Genomic DNA, 19,555 nt, shown 5'->3' on the forward strand with positions numbered 1-19,555 from the left:
GAGCGAGAGCGAGAGCGAGAGCGAGAGCGAGAGCGAGAGCGAGAGCGGGGAATGAAGGAGAAGAGCCTGGTCATGAGCACCTGGAGAGGGGGAGGGGAATGGTGAGAGAAGGGGAAGAGGTTAGGGGAGAAAGGGCAGGAGAGCAAGAGGAGCAAAAGTAGAGAGGAAAGGCAAGCAGCCCCTTTTATACTGAGTCAGGTACACCTGGCTATTGCCAGGTAACTGTGGAGCGGAGCCTAGACTAAATGCCAACAATTCTTAGTGCTTTGAACTGAAAATCCCAGTCAGTTCTCCACCTCTAGTTCTCTACTCCCTTGGTTTTGAGCACACATGGCTCGAGTCCATTGTAATCTACAGAACAAGTAAGAATAGAAGAATGACTTTGCTCCCACCATTTCTGAATCTATTCTAAGATGCCATTTCCTAGACTAAAATTCCAATCTATTCAACAATGACACTTTAATGTATAATGGTATTGTGTAAATGATGGATTAGGTGGGCATTTCATACATGTACACCTAAATGTGTCATTTCATTGCATTAGACAAAGATTTCTACCAAGGAAATGATAGCAAGATCTGGTTTCATAAGTTATTTAACATACTGTTTCTAGTTTTACAAATGATTATGCAAGTATCTCAGTTTACAGTAATTTTTTTAAAAAAAACCCACAAAACTAAAAAATATCGATTGTTTTACAAAACTATTCGTATATTTTAGCTAGGTCTCTTTCAGACTTTTTTCTAATGAATCTGTGTTTAATCTTTCTGGATATTTTAATATCCTTCTTAGTCCAAAACATTCCCTTAATTTAGGACTAGGATAATGAAACTCACTCTTCCTCCGTCATGCCGCTTATACACAGGGCCTAATGCATGTGAGTCAGATGATCTGAAACTGAACTACACACACACACACACACACACACACACACAGAGAGAGAGAGAGAGAGAGAGAGAGAGAGAGAGAGAGAGAGAGAGAGAGAGAGAGAATGAACCCAGCATTCACAGCACCCATACTATGTTCTCTGAGAAGAAAGTGTAATCTCAGAAGAAACCACAAGACAGTAAGAGGCAGGCAATCTATTCACAGACATCAGCTGGATAATGTATACTGGAAAAGTTGAGCAAAAGAATTAGTTTTAATCTTATATAACACAATAGAACACCCAGGACCTAAAACGTTCTGGTTTTCCTTTCAAACTAAAAACAAATGAGTTTAGGTGGTCTCTAGATTTGCAAATAAATTTGAAGAATCGTAATTGCCTTTTTACACATATTTGATTGTTAACTATTATATAATCAAACTATAATAGAATACACACACACACACATATATATCCAGCACCCACATGGTAGGTCACACCTACCTATTAACTCCAAGTTAACTTATGACATCTACCATCAACTATATCTTGTCAACTTGAGGATAGTAACATGTCTGCAGTGTTTTGTTTACTAAAGCCTGGTTTCTGAAAATGTGTGACATAACAACATCCTGTGTACCTTTTGTGAACACCAGTACCTAGAGCATCATCCATCTCTGTAAGCTGCAGGCTTGTACTCGGGATCAGTTCTCATTTTCACTGCTGTATTCTCTTCAGTGAGGACTGTGAGGCATTCTACAAAGCACACTTATCTGTGGTTGTCTTTCTCACTGTGCTCAGCTCTCACGCCACCTTTAAGTTAATGTATCTCATGAAATTCTTGTTCCATTATGTTAACACAAAGAAGTGACTCAATGAGTTCTTCAAGCAAATGTCATTGAATGTCTGTGATTCTAAAGTACAGACCACTACAACTATAAAGATCAAGGCACATAACTGATTCTTCCTTTATTACTTATTGGATGAGAATACATTACAAAATATTTAGTATCTTGTTCATGTTAATTGAAGTTCAAAGCTTGATATGAGCTTGAGGAGCATGGGTCCTATGTGAGCTGCTGTTATTTATTCTGTAAGTTGTTCCAGAGGGAGGTTATTTGGAAACAAAGCAAGGATACATTTTTTCAAAGAATATCAAATATTGAAAAATAACCAGCAGATGCCCAAGAGAGATGCACTTAAAAAGGAAAATACTTCACAAAGGAAGTTTGCTAGAGAAAATAATCACAAAACACAAAGGCAGTCCAGGGAACCAGATGACATTTTCTCAACCAGGAGAATGGAAGCTGGTCATAGATCTGTTTTGTGTAGCCTGCAGCTTGCATATACCATAGATTTACAGGGAAACTGAATATATGCATTTGCAATGCTTCCCTGAGATACTACTGATTAATCTGCATTGATTCCACAAGGAAAAGACAGTCCTTACAAAGGCTTGAGAGATTGCATGATCAATTAAGTGCTTGCTGGGCAAGTGAGAGCATCCACCTTCAGAATCCAACACCCTTGTAAAGAGCCAGGGCCAGGGGGTGTGCCCAGCAAGTGGGAAGCAGAGACAAGATAATCTCTAGGGATCACTGACCAGTCAGTCTAGGCAAGTTGATGACATCCATGATAACTCTCCGACATTGCCTCAAAAACTTACTTAGGTGGAAAAAACTGGAGGACAACATCTGAAATCAATCTCTGGCATTATCATACATGAGCACCTGTACACATGTCTACACATAAATACAGCCATACCTAGACACACACATACATACACATATACACATACATACATACATAAAGACAGACAGACAGATAGACAGACAGACACAGAGAGAACATTGTTCTGTGACTTGGAACATAGCTATTCCATTTGTATGTAGCTCAATTTCCCCACATCTACAATGTGGATAGGAATACCACCATGTGTGCCATAGAGTTATTTAGATATTTTAAATGAATTAATTATGCACATTCCTTACCTACCAGGCAATTATCGCATGTTCATGCTCGATAAATGTTGAATAAAATTGTCTGTATAAGCAGAATTTACTTTCTTACTGAGAATAGCTGAGAATTACTGTTTTCCTATACTTCTTAGGGAGTTGTTGGTTTGTGTACTAAAGCAGCAACAACCAGTCCTCAGGGAACTTCCCTAAAGAGCATTGATTTGTCCTGGAGTCTTTGCAAGACACGCCTATTAATGAGCAGCTTGGAATGGTTTTGTTTGTCAAACATTGCCCATCCCTTTTTATTCACAAACTTTCATCTTCCCACTGAAAGTTGAATTAAAAAGTCATTTCTGTGTCATTTTGAAACCATCCTCATGTAGACACAAACCTTATTTATTAATATGCCATCGCCTTTCAGGGAAGTCTTCTTTTGATAGATGGGGATTTACAACTTTCATATTTCACTTAAGGTTGCCTCATTTTTCTTTCCTCGTAGAACTTTACTTAAATTTGCTAAGATTTAATACTTTACTATGATTTAAACTTTATTCTTTCCTTACTAGGAGATGTGAAGCTTGGAAGAATTTATAAACTATAGAATAAATAAGCCTATCTTACAGCCAAGGCTCATTGAACATTCAGTATGTACCAGGTCTTGATGAGATATGAACACACACCAGCATGTCAGATCTCTAATCTCATTCATGAGAATAGTGACATTTTTACCTGCTTAAGAGAAATGGTGATTATCAGAGGGAGGGCGGGGCTTGAAGTCAGAGATCTCTAGGAAAACAGAGCCAGTAGGTGTGTGTGTGTACATGAAAGAGAGAGACAGAGAAATAGAGAGACAGAGAGAGTAGGGAAGGGGAGGCCGGAGAGAATGGGAAAGGGGAGGGACAAAGGGAATGAGGGGGGGGGATTTATTGATAGTAGTCATTGTAACTTTGAAAGAAGAAAACTCAGAAATCTGTAATAAGCCAAAAGAAATCTCTCAGGTAGAAGACGGTGTTTAAATACATACATACATACATGCATACATACGTACATACATAGATTCATACACACACACACACACACACACACACACTCTTGGGGCAAGCAAGAAGGTAGGGAGCAGAAGGGAGATAATAATGAGGGGACAGGAGCAGAGGAAGTATAAGCTTCACATAGGCTAGACTGGCTACGAACTTGGAACTAGCATGTAGTCCAGACTGGCACTGAACTCACAATGTAGGCCATAGACTGAGCTTGAGCTCCTGTCTCCCCTTCCCCGCTGCTGGGATTGCAGGCATGCTCCACCACATCTCGTCTGTGCAGTGCTGAAATGGAGATCAAGGCTTTGCGTCGGCAACATATGAGCTCTTCTAACTGAGCTGGAGCCCTGGTGTTCAGTATACAAACACATTCTCCTTTCTCAGGAAAAATAGAGTTTTCTTCTTAAGGCCTTTGACTGACAGAATATGGATGTCCTACACTAATCAGGTAGTCTTTAATGCAAGTCACAAAAGCAGCATTTTAGAAAGGCATCCATATTTACACATAGGTTACTAGTTTAGTGAATAGTTGGCTCTGTAGCTCAGTCAAGTTGACACATGAAGCAAATGATCATGGGATCTTCCACAAAGTCACAGTGCTGTGAAGTAGATGAAGAGGGACTTGCTCCAAAATCTGTCTGGTGATCAAGACCTGCTCCTGGTCACACCATAGCGTTATAGGCACTAATCTTCCATAGTGCCATGACTACCACATTGAAACATAAGTTACCTGGACCAGAATCAGGGTTTTCATGACTCATGAGATTCAGTATGTGACCTGAGCTATGTAGGGTGCAGGGATAATTTAATCATACTGAGTCTGTCTAGTTACTGGGTCATTTTTCATCTTCTTAAGCCAACATTCACAACTCAGAACATCTTGCCAATTCGCTTTGAAACATTTATAGGAAAACTCTGACCCAGTAAATGATAAATCCATCATAGTGCCAAATGTAGATTTAAATGAAAGAATAAGAAACCCGATTGTCTTTGCCCACGTCTTGATCCAAGTGAACAATGATGAATGAATGAATGAACGAATGAATTAAAAATACTATTTTATCCAATTCCAACTGGTCAGTCATGAAATCATACACATGCAAGTAACTTTACATAGACTTAACAGGTTGTCTTAATATATTTATTAATATTTAAGACTAATACATATTGAGAATCATATGTGTTAGCCAGGCATGGAATTAATATTTTTATTACTTTCTGTCTTACTTAGGGTTTTACTACTGTGAGCAGAGACCATGACCAAGCCAACTCTTATAAAAACAACATTTAGTTAGAGCTGGCTGATAGGTTCAGTGATTCAGTCCAGTATCATTAAGGCAGGAGGAGTATGTCAGCATCTATGCAGACATGATACAGGAAGAGCTGAGAGTTCTACCTCTTCATTTGAAGGCTGCTAGCAGAATACTGGCTTCCAGGCATGATAGTGACATACCTACTCTAATAGGGGCATACCTTCTAATAGTGCCACTCCCTGAGCTGAGAATATAAACCCATAACAGTCTCTTAAAGGTTTTTTGTTTAACCACCAACCTTTTATTATCATATAACTATGTCTGTGTCCGTGCATGAGCATGTGTGTGTATGTATGTATGTATGTATGTATGTATGGCAAGCATCTGGAGGTGAGAAGACTACTTGGTAGCATCTATTGTGCCTTTCATCTTTACATGGGTTCAAATCTCATGTCTGGAGGTTTGAACATAGGTACCTTTACCTGCTGAGCCATCTCGTCAACTGTCATCATTCATGCTTTAATACACATATAGTTTGGCATTTATGAGAAGCTGAATTTTGTAAAGTGCATTTATTCTTTGGGATTTTATTAATGTTCATTTTTCGTAGAATAATCTTTCTTTCCCATTAATTAAATATGTGCCCATTGTTTTTTGTTTGTTTCTAGTTTTCTTAAAGGTTTTTAACACACAATACTCTTTATCCTCTTAAACACTTTTACTTAAAGCATAAAGAAGAGTATAAGTTACCCATTAATACTGTATCACTGCATACTATGATTTGTGTATTGTTACACAGTATATTACTCTCTGTATATAAATACACACACATAATGTAAAGTTTGTGATATATATTTAATTTCATATTAAAGGAATATGAGATCTGTTAGATCATTGAGAGTTATGGATACTATTTGCTGTGATGAAACACCATGACCAAAAGCAAGTTGAGGAGGAAAGAGTTTGTTATGCTTGCACTTCCATACAGTAGTCCATCATTGAAGGACGTCAGGACAGGGACTTAAGCATGACAGCCAACAGGAGAACAAGAACTGATGCAGAGGTCATGGAGGGGTGCTACTTACTGGTTTGCTCCTTATGGTTTGCTCAGCATCCTTTTGTAATATAACCCAGGTCCACTAACCCAGGGATGAAAACACTTATAATGGACTTGGCCTCCTCCATCAATCACTAATTAATAAATTGGCCTACAGACTTGCCTACAGCCTGGTCCTGTGGAAGCATTATCTAAATTGAGGCTCCCTCCTAACTGATAACTGTTTCTTATGTGAAGTTGACATAAAATCAGTCAGTAAAATTGTGTTATCTACATTTCTCTTCTTTATCTTTTTTTCTTCTTCTTCTTCTTTTTTTTGGTGTGTTTATTGAAATCTTTTCCATTAAGAACCACAGTATTTTGAAGGATGTCACTATTTTCCTAATTTTAATAACCATTTAGTAAAGTGATTGCTAATTATATTTTTTAACTTTATTAAATAGGCTTGCCAGAACCTAAAAAGGACCATATTTTTCAAGGCTTGACACAAGTCCAAGGATTTTACACATCCAAAGACTTTCTGCCACTTGTCGCCAAAAGCAGTAAAACAGGTAAAACCTATTGTCTTCTGTCTCAATGTTGTCTGTGTTGCCCCAGGCATTATAAATTTATTATAAATTCTAACTCAGTAAGACATTATCCATATCTTATCTGGATATTTGAATAAATAGCACTAAAGTAAAAAATTAAAAACTGATACAACCATTTGCAGGAATTATAGAATTACCTATTCTTCCAAGCAAACATCATAAAAGGTATTGTGTGTGTGTGTGTGTGTGTGTGTGTGTGTGTGTTCCATGTAAGTCTAAAGTACACCATGAAAAACTAATTCAAAATAAAAAGACTACATCAAACACTGGAAGAGATTCCAGCAATAAGGACACGATGTCTAGTTTGAGAGCTATTTTAAAGCAGGATGAGTCTTCGCATGTCTGAAATGATGTGTGTCTGCAGAGGCAGGAAGATCAAGGACCCTTCTGGAGCAGTAATTCTAAGCAGTTAAAGTAAGACACTTTGATAGACACCCTATTATTTCATGTACCCCAAGATGAACAACCTGAAGGGAAGTGTATGCCAGGCTTTGGCTCCATTAGCGCCCTTGTCTTCATGATAAAGAAGCTGTAGTATTTTTTTTAACTAGATGGTCTAAACCTTTTAAACATTTATTTTTAAAGGAGACTGAACCATATCTGTTCCTACATATGATTATGTGTAGAAATAATCAAAAACGTATGTTTCCCTTTCCTTGAAAAATTTAAACAGACAAGTATTAAATTACTCTGAAGGTAGTGACAGTGCAGGATATCTTCTGTATCTGTTTCTCAACCCCTGAGTCCTAGAATCGTGTGAGCTTTGCTTTCCACATGAAGATCATGGTGCACCAAGCTTGTGTTTGAGTATCACAGAATGTCAATTGTCTAATTCTAAACAGATGATCATCTAAACAAAGTGATTATACTTATTGAAATTATAGGTCTAGAAATCATCTAGGGTGGCATTTCAAAAATTATAGTAATTCATCTTATCAGTAATTTATAATACAGTACTGATAATAGAGTACTGTCTAACACAGAACATAGTCTGAATTTCTGTTTCCCAAGGATCTCCATAAGGATACCAGATCTTCCTACACATAGTCTGAGAAATACACACTTAGGAAGTCATATTTCGTTGGCTGGTAGGATGGCTCAATAGGAAGAAGCACTTGAATGTAGGTCTGACACAAGAGCTCCATCCTTGGATCCCACTCTATGGCAGGAGAGGGATTTCACCTGAAAGATGTTCTTTGTCTACCCCATGTACACTGTGACAAATGAATGCCTGCACATACACAACCACGAAACTAATTAAATAAGTGAATGAATAATATATATATATATATATATATATATATATATATATATATATATTCTAGTTTCACAGAATGAAACAGAGAAATTCAATTAGTGAGAAAGCTATATTGTAGCCATTATGCCCAGAAACACAACATTTACAAATATATGCTTACTCATCATCTTAATTTTAAAAGTTTAATAAATATAAAATATAAGGTAGGGTTATGTTAGAAATTATGTGAAGTATCTTAACAACATGCTCTAAACTATGGATGAGATTATAAGGATTTCTCTGTTTCACGGATATATAGAAATGTAATTATGTAAATATAAAAATATGTGTCATGACTATGATAGGTGTTTAATTGATTTCTCTTTATCATGACTAAATTTTTTTAAAGTGTTGCCACAGTCCTTATCGAAGGGAAAATAAGGAAGCTAAGGGTACTGAGTATAAAATTACATATACGAGCATATTTTTAAAATGGGAATAAAACTGTCTTTCAACGAAGCAGAATAATTTGATAGTGACACTCCACCCTGGAAAACTGCAAGATGCAATTTTACAGTGCTTTGAGTACAAGTATCTTTTGAGCTGTCATGCAGAAATGGTTTCTCTACTTGAAAATGGGGTTTTCCTTTCATCGTTCAGGAATGTGCGCCTGTCACTCTCCATTGCCATCCATAAGGGGAGCCGTGATTGTACTCGGAGCTGGAGATACTGCGTTTGACTGTGCAACATCCGCCCTGCGTTGTGGAGCCCGTCGCGTGTTCATCGTCTTCAGAAAGGGCTTTGTTAATATTCGAGCTGTTCCAGAGGAGGTGAAGTACAAGCATTGGAGGAGCCAGGGGTGGAATCCTGCAGATTTTAGGCAATGACACTGCTGATATGCAGTCCTAATTTAAATAATTAGATTGTCCTTAAAATGGACAGATGAAAAAAGTAATTGAATTCTAGGGTATATGTAATTATTTTCATTCTGACAGTCCACTTAAAAGGAACTTTAAATATTAATTTGGGTAAAATGATACATGTATTTGGGCCAAAATCACTGGTCCATCTTTTTTATCAGTGTTTTAATATCTTTGAAGTGTGTTCTAATTAGTATCTGTCAAATGTGCTAAATCTATAACCTTAATAATCTGCAATTTTCATAAAATGTGTGGATGCTAAATGAATGTTATAATTGGAAACATTTAAGATCCCTGAAATTCATCTATCCTAGAATATATATATATATATATATATATATATATATATATATCCTAGAATATATATATATATCACATTGCATGTATATATGGATGTATATACTACATATATGTATAATATATAATGCATATATTATCATACACATAATTAATGGCATACAGATATATATGTCTATATGCATATATATGTATACATAAAGATATATAATATGTTTTTATGCACACTCTTCATATTGAGAATCAACTGTTTCTTCTAGAAAGACAATTGAACGAAATTGCTGCAGAGTACTTTAAAAGAGCTGCTATAGGAACACTGCTCAGATTCAGTATTTAGTTAACTTAGTAAGGATGACAGAGTTGACATCATTTCCTTCTACTTGTCTTCTATTAAAACATCCTCTGGCTGTGTACACGATGATCTCTCCAACTGTAATGGTATCAGAAGAAGATATTATTTTCAAAGGATACTAGTTGTTAGGCCATAGACTGAGTATATTTATGAAAAGATAAATTACCCATTTTATTCAAATCAGTATTTTGAATTTGATTTACTTGAGAATGCCCACACATGCTTGGAGGCTCTTGATCTGGCAAGTATTATAACTGCAGTTGGTGGGTAATTTGTTAGATGTGGATTAGCCACAGTACAAATTGACCTTAGTAAATGATCCATCACCCCTAGTTCATAGCTGCGCTGCAAATGTCAGCCTTCCTCTGTGGGTTTTACTCCATCCACACTTCTAATGTGTATTTTCCGAGGTGATCTTATAATCCTAAGAATCTTTTCTGGAATACACTTTTAGGCAGTAATTAGTTCACTTACATCATCCTACAAATTTAAATAGCCAAATTAAAAAAAAGGAACAGTATCTGACTTTACTTCTTCTTGTGAATCATTCTTTACACTAAATACTTTATATTTTGTTTATCTATTCCTATGATTTAAAAGGCTTCCATGACCAAGAATCGCCTCTTGCGGGTTGGAAATAGAAATTAGCCCCATGTATCGTCAGTCTATTTGTTGAGACTAGAAGACCTGAGATTCAAAAACAAAACAAAATAAAGCAAAACTGAACAGAACAAAGATTTATTCTAGATCAGTGTGTGCGGATCACTGTGGTAGAAACAAATAAGGTAAATTTCTCACCTCAAGATGGCCATGAAGGGACAGTGGGCAGGGGAACAGGGGACAAAATAAATCCATCAGAATCACTACTTCAGTGACACATTTCTTCTAATGTCGTCCACCTGCTAGAGCTTCTATCACCTCCTAATAACACTGTTGAGTGAGATAGGAGCGTTTGGACTTAACTTTTGGAGGACATTCCATAAACAAATTTAAACACCCCAAATAGCAGTGTTAGTTACTTCATTCCTGATAGTATCATCATTTCTCTTCACCTTCCATTAGAAAGAGTGACTAGAAATACATGGCAGCTGTTTCTGTCTTACATAAAACTCGGAAGAAAAAAAAAAGACTGGATAATTACTTAGGAAACTAAATGTGTGTATTCATGTACCTTATGTTGACTTATTGTATGCTAGGCACTATTTCAAGTGACTGGAATATATCAGAGAGTTTCATGCTATCATAACACTTATGGTTAGGAAATAAGTAAAAGACTAAACAAATACTTAATGCACTTATTTATATGGAAAGTAAATATATCATACCATCAGTGGTGTATTGAAAAGTAACTTGTTCTATGGAAAAAATTACTGATACGGGAACATAGGAAGTGTGCAGGTGTTTGCTTGGGTGTAGAGTCTGGTGGAGGCAAAGACAGGGATTTCTCCCTTACATAGAGTGGTTTATAGGTCTTTCTGATTAGTTTTACATGAAGAAAAGACAACATTGAGCGAAGATTGGCATCCAGTGATAAGCACTGTTGACCTAGTTCAATGTTCTTAGTCATAACAGGAAATCTCCTGGGGGGGTTCATATGAACAGAAACTGATATCTACGAGGATTTGATCTTTAATTGTGGTCACTTACAAGCTTCTACTTGGTAGAAAGTAAAACTTTGGGAATGTTTTGTATAGAGAATGATGAAGACCTAAGATAGCTTTTGGATTTACTACTCTGCAGAATTTTGACTATGAGACTGTAGAGGCAGAAGCAAAGAGGCTGGTTAGTGGCTAATAAAAGTAGACTGTTGAGCAGTGTGCTAGGATACAGAATGGAAGATATTGCAGTATAGGTGTAACTTAGTAGGGGTCCAGATCCTGATGGGTATAGTTGCAGGGTGCTAAGAGGAAGGAATGAGCCTCGGAGCACAAGGTGCTTGTCTTCAGTGGAGATTTAGTACAATTCTGGTGGGGTTTACTTATAACTAGAATGACTGTTTCTTTATTATTACAAGGGAGCAAAACTTTTATATATTCTTAAAATGACTTAACATTTATATGCATGAGATCAAATAACTGTGGTCATCTTCCTTGTTCAGTTTTATCATTTTTCTAACCAAGCATTGATATAAAGTGTTCGATAAACAGTTATAGCATTAGAATTCTCTAGAAAGGCTCAAAACTATGATTTCTTCTACTAATCTTCCAGGTAAATGAATTTTAAATTTTTAGAGGGCCCATGTAATAATGTTAAGCATCAACCACAACATGAAATGTGTAATTAGTCTCATGTATTAACATAATTGGAGGTGTGTGTGTGTGTGTGTGTGTGTGTGTGTGTGTGTGTGTGTACTTCAGGCTATAGTATTTGGCCAGTGTCAATGGTATTCTGAATTGGGAAATTGCAGCACTTATAAGTTTCCATGCTCATTCATCATAGTCATTTCTTGGTTTTGTATACTTCTAAAGAACATTCAATGTTTACAGTGGAAATAGGATGTTAGCATGGTGGAGATTAAGTATCATTTATCTACTCCAATACATGGGATTTGAGAGACTATGTTCAGGGACTTATTTTTAAATAACATAGTATCCCAACTCTTCTATATTTCTCTAATTTCTCATATGCTTCCTTCTCTCCACATACCTGTGTTTCTGTCACACTCTATTTACTTAAAGTAAATGAGTATTCAAGAAAAAAGCCTAAATGAGTATTTTCTCAAGTAGATATAACATATAGTCATTTGTACTTGGGTGAAAGTTTTAAATGGTTTATTTATTAACAAATTGTCTCATCACTGAGTACTTCAGTATTCTTATGTTTAAAACTTCAGTCCAATATTTTTTCTTTGAGAGAGGAGAAAGCAGGCTAACAGGACATTTTGTGAACCTTTAATAATAGATCTGAATGAACACAGAGGTCAGTAACTTCCTTGAAACTGTGCCTTCTGTGGCTGTGGTTAATAATTATATTATACTTTAATTATATATTAATTTTTTCTGTTGATGTGATAAAAGTGTACAACCAAGGCAACTTACTGATGGAAATTTCTTTGGGTATATGCTTCCAGATGGAAAAATCCATTATGGTAAGAGTACATGCAACAGGTGGTAGGAATGGTTGCAGGAACAAGTGAAAAGATCAGAACCTCAATAACAAAAATGAAGCAGAAAAAAACACTTGAAGTAGGGCAATACTATAGTATCTCCAAGTGACACCAGTGATATACTTCTTCAGTAAGACTGTACCACCTCCCCAAACAGTACCACCAACTGAGAACCAAGTGTCCTAACACTCACACTGCTGGGGAACTTTTTCATATTATTATTCAAACCACCACCATTACCAAGACCAACATGCTTGCATCCAAAAATATTTCAATCAATAACACTAGGAAGCATCTCAGAATAAAAATTTCAAGGACACATGCAAGCTGTTTCTGTAATATATAGGCTTTCAAAATTTAGAGTAGATCAAAAATCACATTGCTGAACACAGACCACTGGGTCCTGTCCCCGGAGTTTCTTTCAGAGTAAGTGTGGGATGGGCCTGAGAATTTGCATTTTAACAAGTTCCCTGGTGATGCTGAGGCTGCTGGTCCACTGCTCTAATGTATCATCAATGAGTTTCCAGCTGTCTAATTAGAACCATAAGCAGTGTGCTGTTTGGAGGCACTTTCCATCTTAGTTAAGAAAGCATTAATGCTGAAGGATATAGGTTTGATGAGATGAAGATAGGGAGGCATCATCAGCATATTGATGTAATTCTGATTCCAAATGTCTCTCAGGCTCCCTAGTGGCCTCACACACATGCTAAATAGGATGCTACTGACACACTAGCAGTTCTCAGCCCTCAGTCCTTGGGGAAACCAGCCAATCACTCAGTGCTATCCTTTAAGAAGATGAGGGAAAATCTGTTAATAATTCCCTCTAGTACTTTCTGCAAGCTTAAATAGGTGAGATTAAATTTCACAGGATAGCAGAATCCCCCAAAATGCTGGTATTAAAAGCTGTTGACATATCAGACAGAACTGCCAGAATGCTGTAGGCAGTTGGGAATCCCTAAAAGGAGGCATGAAGGTCAGGACTCAATAGACGTGCTTGACTTGATCAATTTAAATGATAAGGTTAAGGAAGGACTCTGTAGGTGTTATTGATTATGGTGGAGATAAATATGGTCCAATATTAGTTTTAATAAAAAATCTCATTCATGAAGAATATTGCACGAATCTGTTGTATATCTACTTAGTTTCTAAATGGCAGAAGGGCATGGTATCTCTTGTCCTTCTCTATTCTGATGGGATCTATGTGGTAAATTTGATTAGATTTGCCTGTTACCAAAAATCTTAGTTATTTAAAGGATCAGTTGTCTTGATAATGATGACTACCTAATATTTAATGTATGCCAAATCCTTTGGTCTGTTAGTCAAAATGTGTTTTATTGTAATTTTGAAATGATACATTTTCACATGAAAGAATACATCTATTAACTTAGTCATTTTGGAACAATATAACATACCCCACAATATCTCTTCTTTGAGACACAATTTACAGTCCCCAGACACATAATTTTTAGCATAAAATGACAGTGTTATAACTACATTCCTTAGCTGGGCAGTGGTGGTGCACACCTTTAATCCCAGCACTTGGGAGGCAGATGCAGGTGGATTTCTGAGTTCGAGGCCAGCCTGGTCTACAGAGTGAGTTCCAGGACAGCCAGGGCTACACAGAGAAACTCTGTTTAGAAAAAACAAAACCAAACAACAACAACAACAAAAAAACTACATTCCTTGTTTGGCACTCCATATCTTGCTGCCCCCCTTTTATTTATTTATTTGTGTACCAGTAGCAAATGATTCCCAAGCTTTTATTTTAATTATAGTAAATATCAACCTTAGACTAATTTCAGCAAAGAACCTGTAAAGACTCATGAACGTAATTTCCCCAAGTAAAGTAGATACTCCCAATGGCTCCTCTGCATTTGACACCTGCACATTGTTCAAGAGCAGTTTTTCATGGAATGTAACCAGAGCCTTGTTAGCATGATTGGGTAAGGGGAGTTGAAAACAAACAAATAAATACAAATAACTGCCCCTAAGCAAACAAAGTTAATTAATGGCAGTTAGAGGCTCTTGGAGTGCTAACATCGTAAATACATATCAAATACTGTTTGATTACAGAGACATGGCATTCCAAGAGTCTAGATGTGTATACCTGATGAAAAGTTATGTTAGTTCAGCGTAGTGTGAAGAGTTAGAAGGAATCGTTTTTGTACTGAAAGTTGGAGCGTTTTGGTACCTGATTATAAAACCTAGGCTGAGTTTTCCATCTCTGATACCAGTGCTGGAGGTACATAATTTATAGGGATCCTATTCGTCCATTCCCAAAGTTTTTCATTTTGCTATGCATAAAAAAATATGCAAGAGAGAACTGCTAACAGGCCAAGACCCAACAAAGACTCATGCACATTCAGGATAGTGCATTTAAAGACAATGTTGAAAATATCATGGGGGTTTTGCTCTGGGTATCTGTAGTGCTGAAGATGATTTATCTTTAGAAATGTTACCAAACTCTTTTATACTCATGTCATATATCTATATAGAGAGACTTGCCATATTAAATATTAAATATTGATTAGTGCTGTATTAATTTTAGTAGCTCTTCTGCCTTTAATCATATTTGTTCCAGCTCTTCAATATCTTTACATTGTCTTATAAGATGGAATTCTTAAAATGTAATTATTTTATTTATTCACTTACTTGAAAAAATGATTTTACACTGTAGTCTAGACTAGCTGTGAATTACCTTGTAGCCAGATGAGGCCAATTAATCCTCCTGCCTCAGCCTCCTGGGGACTGGGATAATAGAAAAGTTCCACTTTACCTGAATTACTGTAATTTATTAAATCCATATTTTAGTCAGTATATAGCACTCAAATAGAACAGTTTAAATAAAGGACACAAGAATTATCATAAAAGTATCTTACTCTATATTATAGTTCTGAAAATTAAATATAAACCTTCAATGTTTAACACAAGCATTTTAGCTCTGAGCTACATTTCTAGTCTCTTTTATTAGTTATATTTTGAGGTAAAATCTTCTAAGGCTGTGGAGGTGAGCCTTGAACCTCTGTGTGAGCCAGGCAAATCTTGAACTTGTGATTCTCTAGTCTCACCTTCTTGAGTAGTTGAGATTTTAGTTATAGCAATAGCTTTTCTTCATCTATTGTACAAGTGTTGCTTTTTCTCTAAAAATGGTGACATGAATCTCCCTCTCGAGGCCTTCTCTAAAAATATTTTTCAAAGATTTCTTTTGGGCTTTCCTTAATTCACCCTTATTTGAAGACCTTTTATGGATATCTATGCTTTATGCTTATCCAACACTCACTATATAGGGTTGTTACTTCTTTATACTAATCTCACAAATTAAAATGCAGGCTTCTTCTGTTACATAATTCAGTTCATTATTTGACTCAAAGAACAGAAAAGTTTTCACTTCAAATTAGCAGATCAGTAATCCATGTTAAATAAGTTCACAAAAGGCATCTTAACAGGTATAAAGTACATACCATGCATTTACACATCTCAAAGCTATTTTAGATATATTTCATATGAGTTATTACTTTATTTTAACTTTAAATTTTACCTTATCTCATTACATATCTGATGGTTACTCTTAAGTGACAGCTGGCTACAACCTAAAATAGCCTTAGAAAAATATCTCAATTGAGTAGTTATCTAGGTTAGGCTGACTTGCGAACAATTTTCTTGTTTGTCTATTGACCCTAATTATTGTGGGCACCACCATTCCCTAAGATGGTCTTTGAGACATATAAAATCAAGACAGCCAGCTGAGAGCAATGATGCAAGCAAGTAGCAAAAGTGCAATTGCTTCCTTAAGCTCTTAGCTGTGGGTACAGTGTGTCTAACTATCTCAAACTCTTACTTCCTTGGTTTCTCTCAGTTAGTGAATTGTAATTTGGAATTGTAAGCCAAATAAACCCCTGTTTCTCCTATGCTGCCTTTATTAAAAATAGGATACACAATCAAATTGACATCAACAATTTTTCATGGTCCTTTGACTTTTAAAATGGTCCTTTTTAACCAAGGTCTAAAAAGAGTAACTAAAACTAGCAAACATTGTCAAGCAACATATTAAAACATTGAATTTAATGAAAATATATCAGAATAAGTAAAGACTGACTTTTTATAGAAGAAGACAGGATTATAATTTGAACAGAATTTGCATAGCTAGTCATTTCAAGATTGAAAACGATACCTCCAAGACACAAAGTTATACAGGATCATCTTTTTGTGAAACATTACAATAGCAGTCACTATTGTTTTACTCCAGCAAAGTCTAAGGTGAAGAACTGTGAGATCTAGTCAGCTTTAAGGGAATATCATCAATCATAAATGAATACTGCAGAAATATTCTTTTCTTCCTAGAAGTGATACGTTTTGTGATAGCTGTGCAAAGTCACTTTGAATCCTCTCAGTAATTCTTTACATTGCAATTCTGGGTCTTGTAACTCAACAGTGACTCAATCCAGTGACACAACAGTGACTCAGTGAAGGGACTACAATACTTATCCAACATGTAACACAGTTGTCCTGTGGAGTAACACACTTCTTTATGTTCAAAATGCTTGCATTTTGATGAATTTAAAAGAAAAGCCTATAAATGATGATAGTGGATAAAGCCAGTGGGGGCAGATAGATTTTAAAATGCTCTACACTCCGTTATTCTCTACCTGTTAATTTCTGCATTAAAAATTATAATTCAGCCAAATTCCAGCATGACTGAAGGAGAGACTCAAAGGACACCATCTCTTGCTGAATAACTATTGGCAATTGGCGGCTGCTGAGGAAGGGACTGTCAATTCTGTCATCAGGAGTAGAGCTCCTACTTCGTGAGATAGCTGCTTACCTTTGGCCTCAGTTAGTTCTCCACTATGTTCATAGCAACCTTGCTTATAATAACCAGAAGCTCGAAGGAACCCAGATGTCCTTCAACAGAGGAATGGATACAGAAAATGTGGTACATTTTTACAATGGAGTATTACTCAGCTATTAAAAACAATGAATTCCAGACATTTTACGTAAATGGATGTACCTGGAAATTATCATCCTGAGTGAGGTAACCCAATCACAAAAGAACACACATGGTATTCACTCACAGATAATTGGATATTAGCCCAGAAGCTTGAAATACCCAAGCTGCAACTCACAGACCACATGAAGCTCATGAAGAGGGAAGACCAATGTGTGGGTGCTTCGGTCCTTCTTAGAAGGAGTAACAAAATGCTCAAAGGAGCAAATATGGAGACAAAGTGTGGGACAGAAAATGAAAGAGGAGCCATCTGGAGACTGTTCCACCTGGGTATCCATCCCATGTGCAGTCACCAAAGGTAGACACTGATGTGGATGTCAGGAAGTGCATGCTGACAGGAGCTGTCTCCTTAGAGGTCTACCAGAGTCTGACAATTTCAGAAGCAGATGCTCACAACTAACCATTGAACTGATCATGGGGTTCCCAATGGAGGAGTTAGAGAGAAGACTGAAGGAGCTGAAAGGGTTTGTGGCCCCATGAGAAGAGCAACAATACCAACCAACCAGAGCTCCCAGAGTATAAACCACCAGCCTGGGAGCACATATGGAGGGACCCATGGCTCCATATATATAGGGGAAGATGGCCTTGGTGGATATAGGTGGGAGAGGAGATCCTTGATGCCATGAAGGCTGGCTGCTCCAGTGTGGGAGAATTCAAGGGTGGAGAGGTGGGAGTGGGGGGTTGGGTGGAGGCACATCGTCGTAGAAGCAAGAAGAGGAGGATTAGGATAGGGGTTCCTGGGTGGGGCAGGGGATGGAAATGAGGTAAAAGGATAACATCTGAAATGTAAATAAAATATCCAATGAAAAAATGAAAACATAATCTCTGGATAAAGGACACTGTGAGGTAAAGTCTCAGTACTAAGAAAAGTTGGAGGATTATTGTTTGATATGACCAAAATACATTGTATACAAGCATAGAATTCTCACAGAATAAACAAAATCTATTTTAAAATTTTAAAGTAGATAAAACTTGTCCAGTAAACTCAGGAGTATGGGATTCCATGTGGGCAACTAGAATTTACCATGTTCCTTCATCCTCCTTTAACTCTTCGGTAACTAAAATAAGTAAGCTATTAGATTTTAAAACCACACTAGCATGATTGGTAATATTTTGTTTCAAGATTTATTACTAATTCAATGGATAGAAGTAAATAGAAGGTGTCAGGTAAGCAAGAGGAAGTGCTTTCACTGACAGGTCTCATCAGGCAGTGTCACTGTTTCTTTTAACTCAGGTCAAGTTGATTCTAGGAAGTGTGAGCAGTTCCACCTTTCACACAGAAGACACTTATTCTGTCTACATTTTCTACTTAGTTATGCAGCTTATATGACTGTGTGGCTCCCAGCTCCATAATTTTCTAAGAGGTATACCCTGCCCAAGACATTTTATAGATAAAGGTGCCCATTTGAAATTACAAGCCTTGTATACCAGAAGTATATTTCTAAGAGGATTTAGACAAGTCTCAGTCACAGTTGTGGTGAGTTTTCTTCTTTCATACACACTTATTGCACAAGAAAGAGGAGTTTCCATTCTAAAACTTATGAGCAGTTAACTCTGTCATGCCCAGACAATTCTTGACCGTTATTAAAGACTACCTGCAAACTATCTTGAGTTGCATATTTTCTACTCAGTCTTTTTATGTCATTTTTGAAAATCTAGTATTATTACTATTATTTACTTATTATTATTATTATTAGTAGTAGTAGTACCAGTAGCAGTAGCAGTAGCAATAGCAGCAGCAGCAGTAGTAGTTGTATTGTAAATATGGTATGTCTATATAGATGAGAGGGAAACACACTGATGTACATACACACACACAAAGAAAGGGAAAGGGAGAGGGAGAGGGAGAGGGAGAGGGGAGAGGGGAGAGGAGAGAGG

At 36.7% G+C, this 19,555-nt stretch overlaps 1 protein-coding gene across 1 annotated transcript in view; it reads left to right on the forward strand.

Moving 5' to 3' along the window:
• Positions 1–19,555, forward strand: part of Dpyd (dihydropyrimidine dehydrogenase) — an 872,190-nt gene that overhangs the window by 321,289 nt on the left and 531,346 nt on the right. Inside the window, exons 9-10 of the mRNA XM_028752184.1 lie at positions 6,614–6,721; positions 8,658–8,827. Coding sequence (XP_028608017.1) covers positions 6,614–6,721; positions 8,658–8,827 — 278 coding nt within the window. The remainder of the gene's footprint in view (positions 1–6,613; positions 6,722–8,657; positions 8,828–19,555) is intronic.

This window comes from Grammomys surdaster, unplaced genomic scaffold (genome assembly GCF_004785775.1).
Source record: "Grammomys surdaster isolate TR1022 unplaced genomic scaffold, NIH_TR_1.0 125881, whole genome shotgun sequence".
Classification (NCBI taxonomy): domain Eukaryota; kingdom Metazoa; phylum Chordata; class Mammalia; order Rodentia; family Muridae; genus Grammomys; species Grammomys surdaster.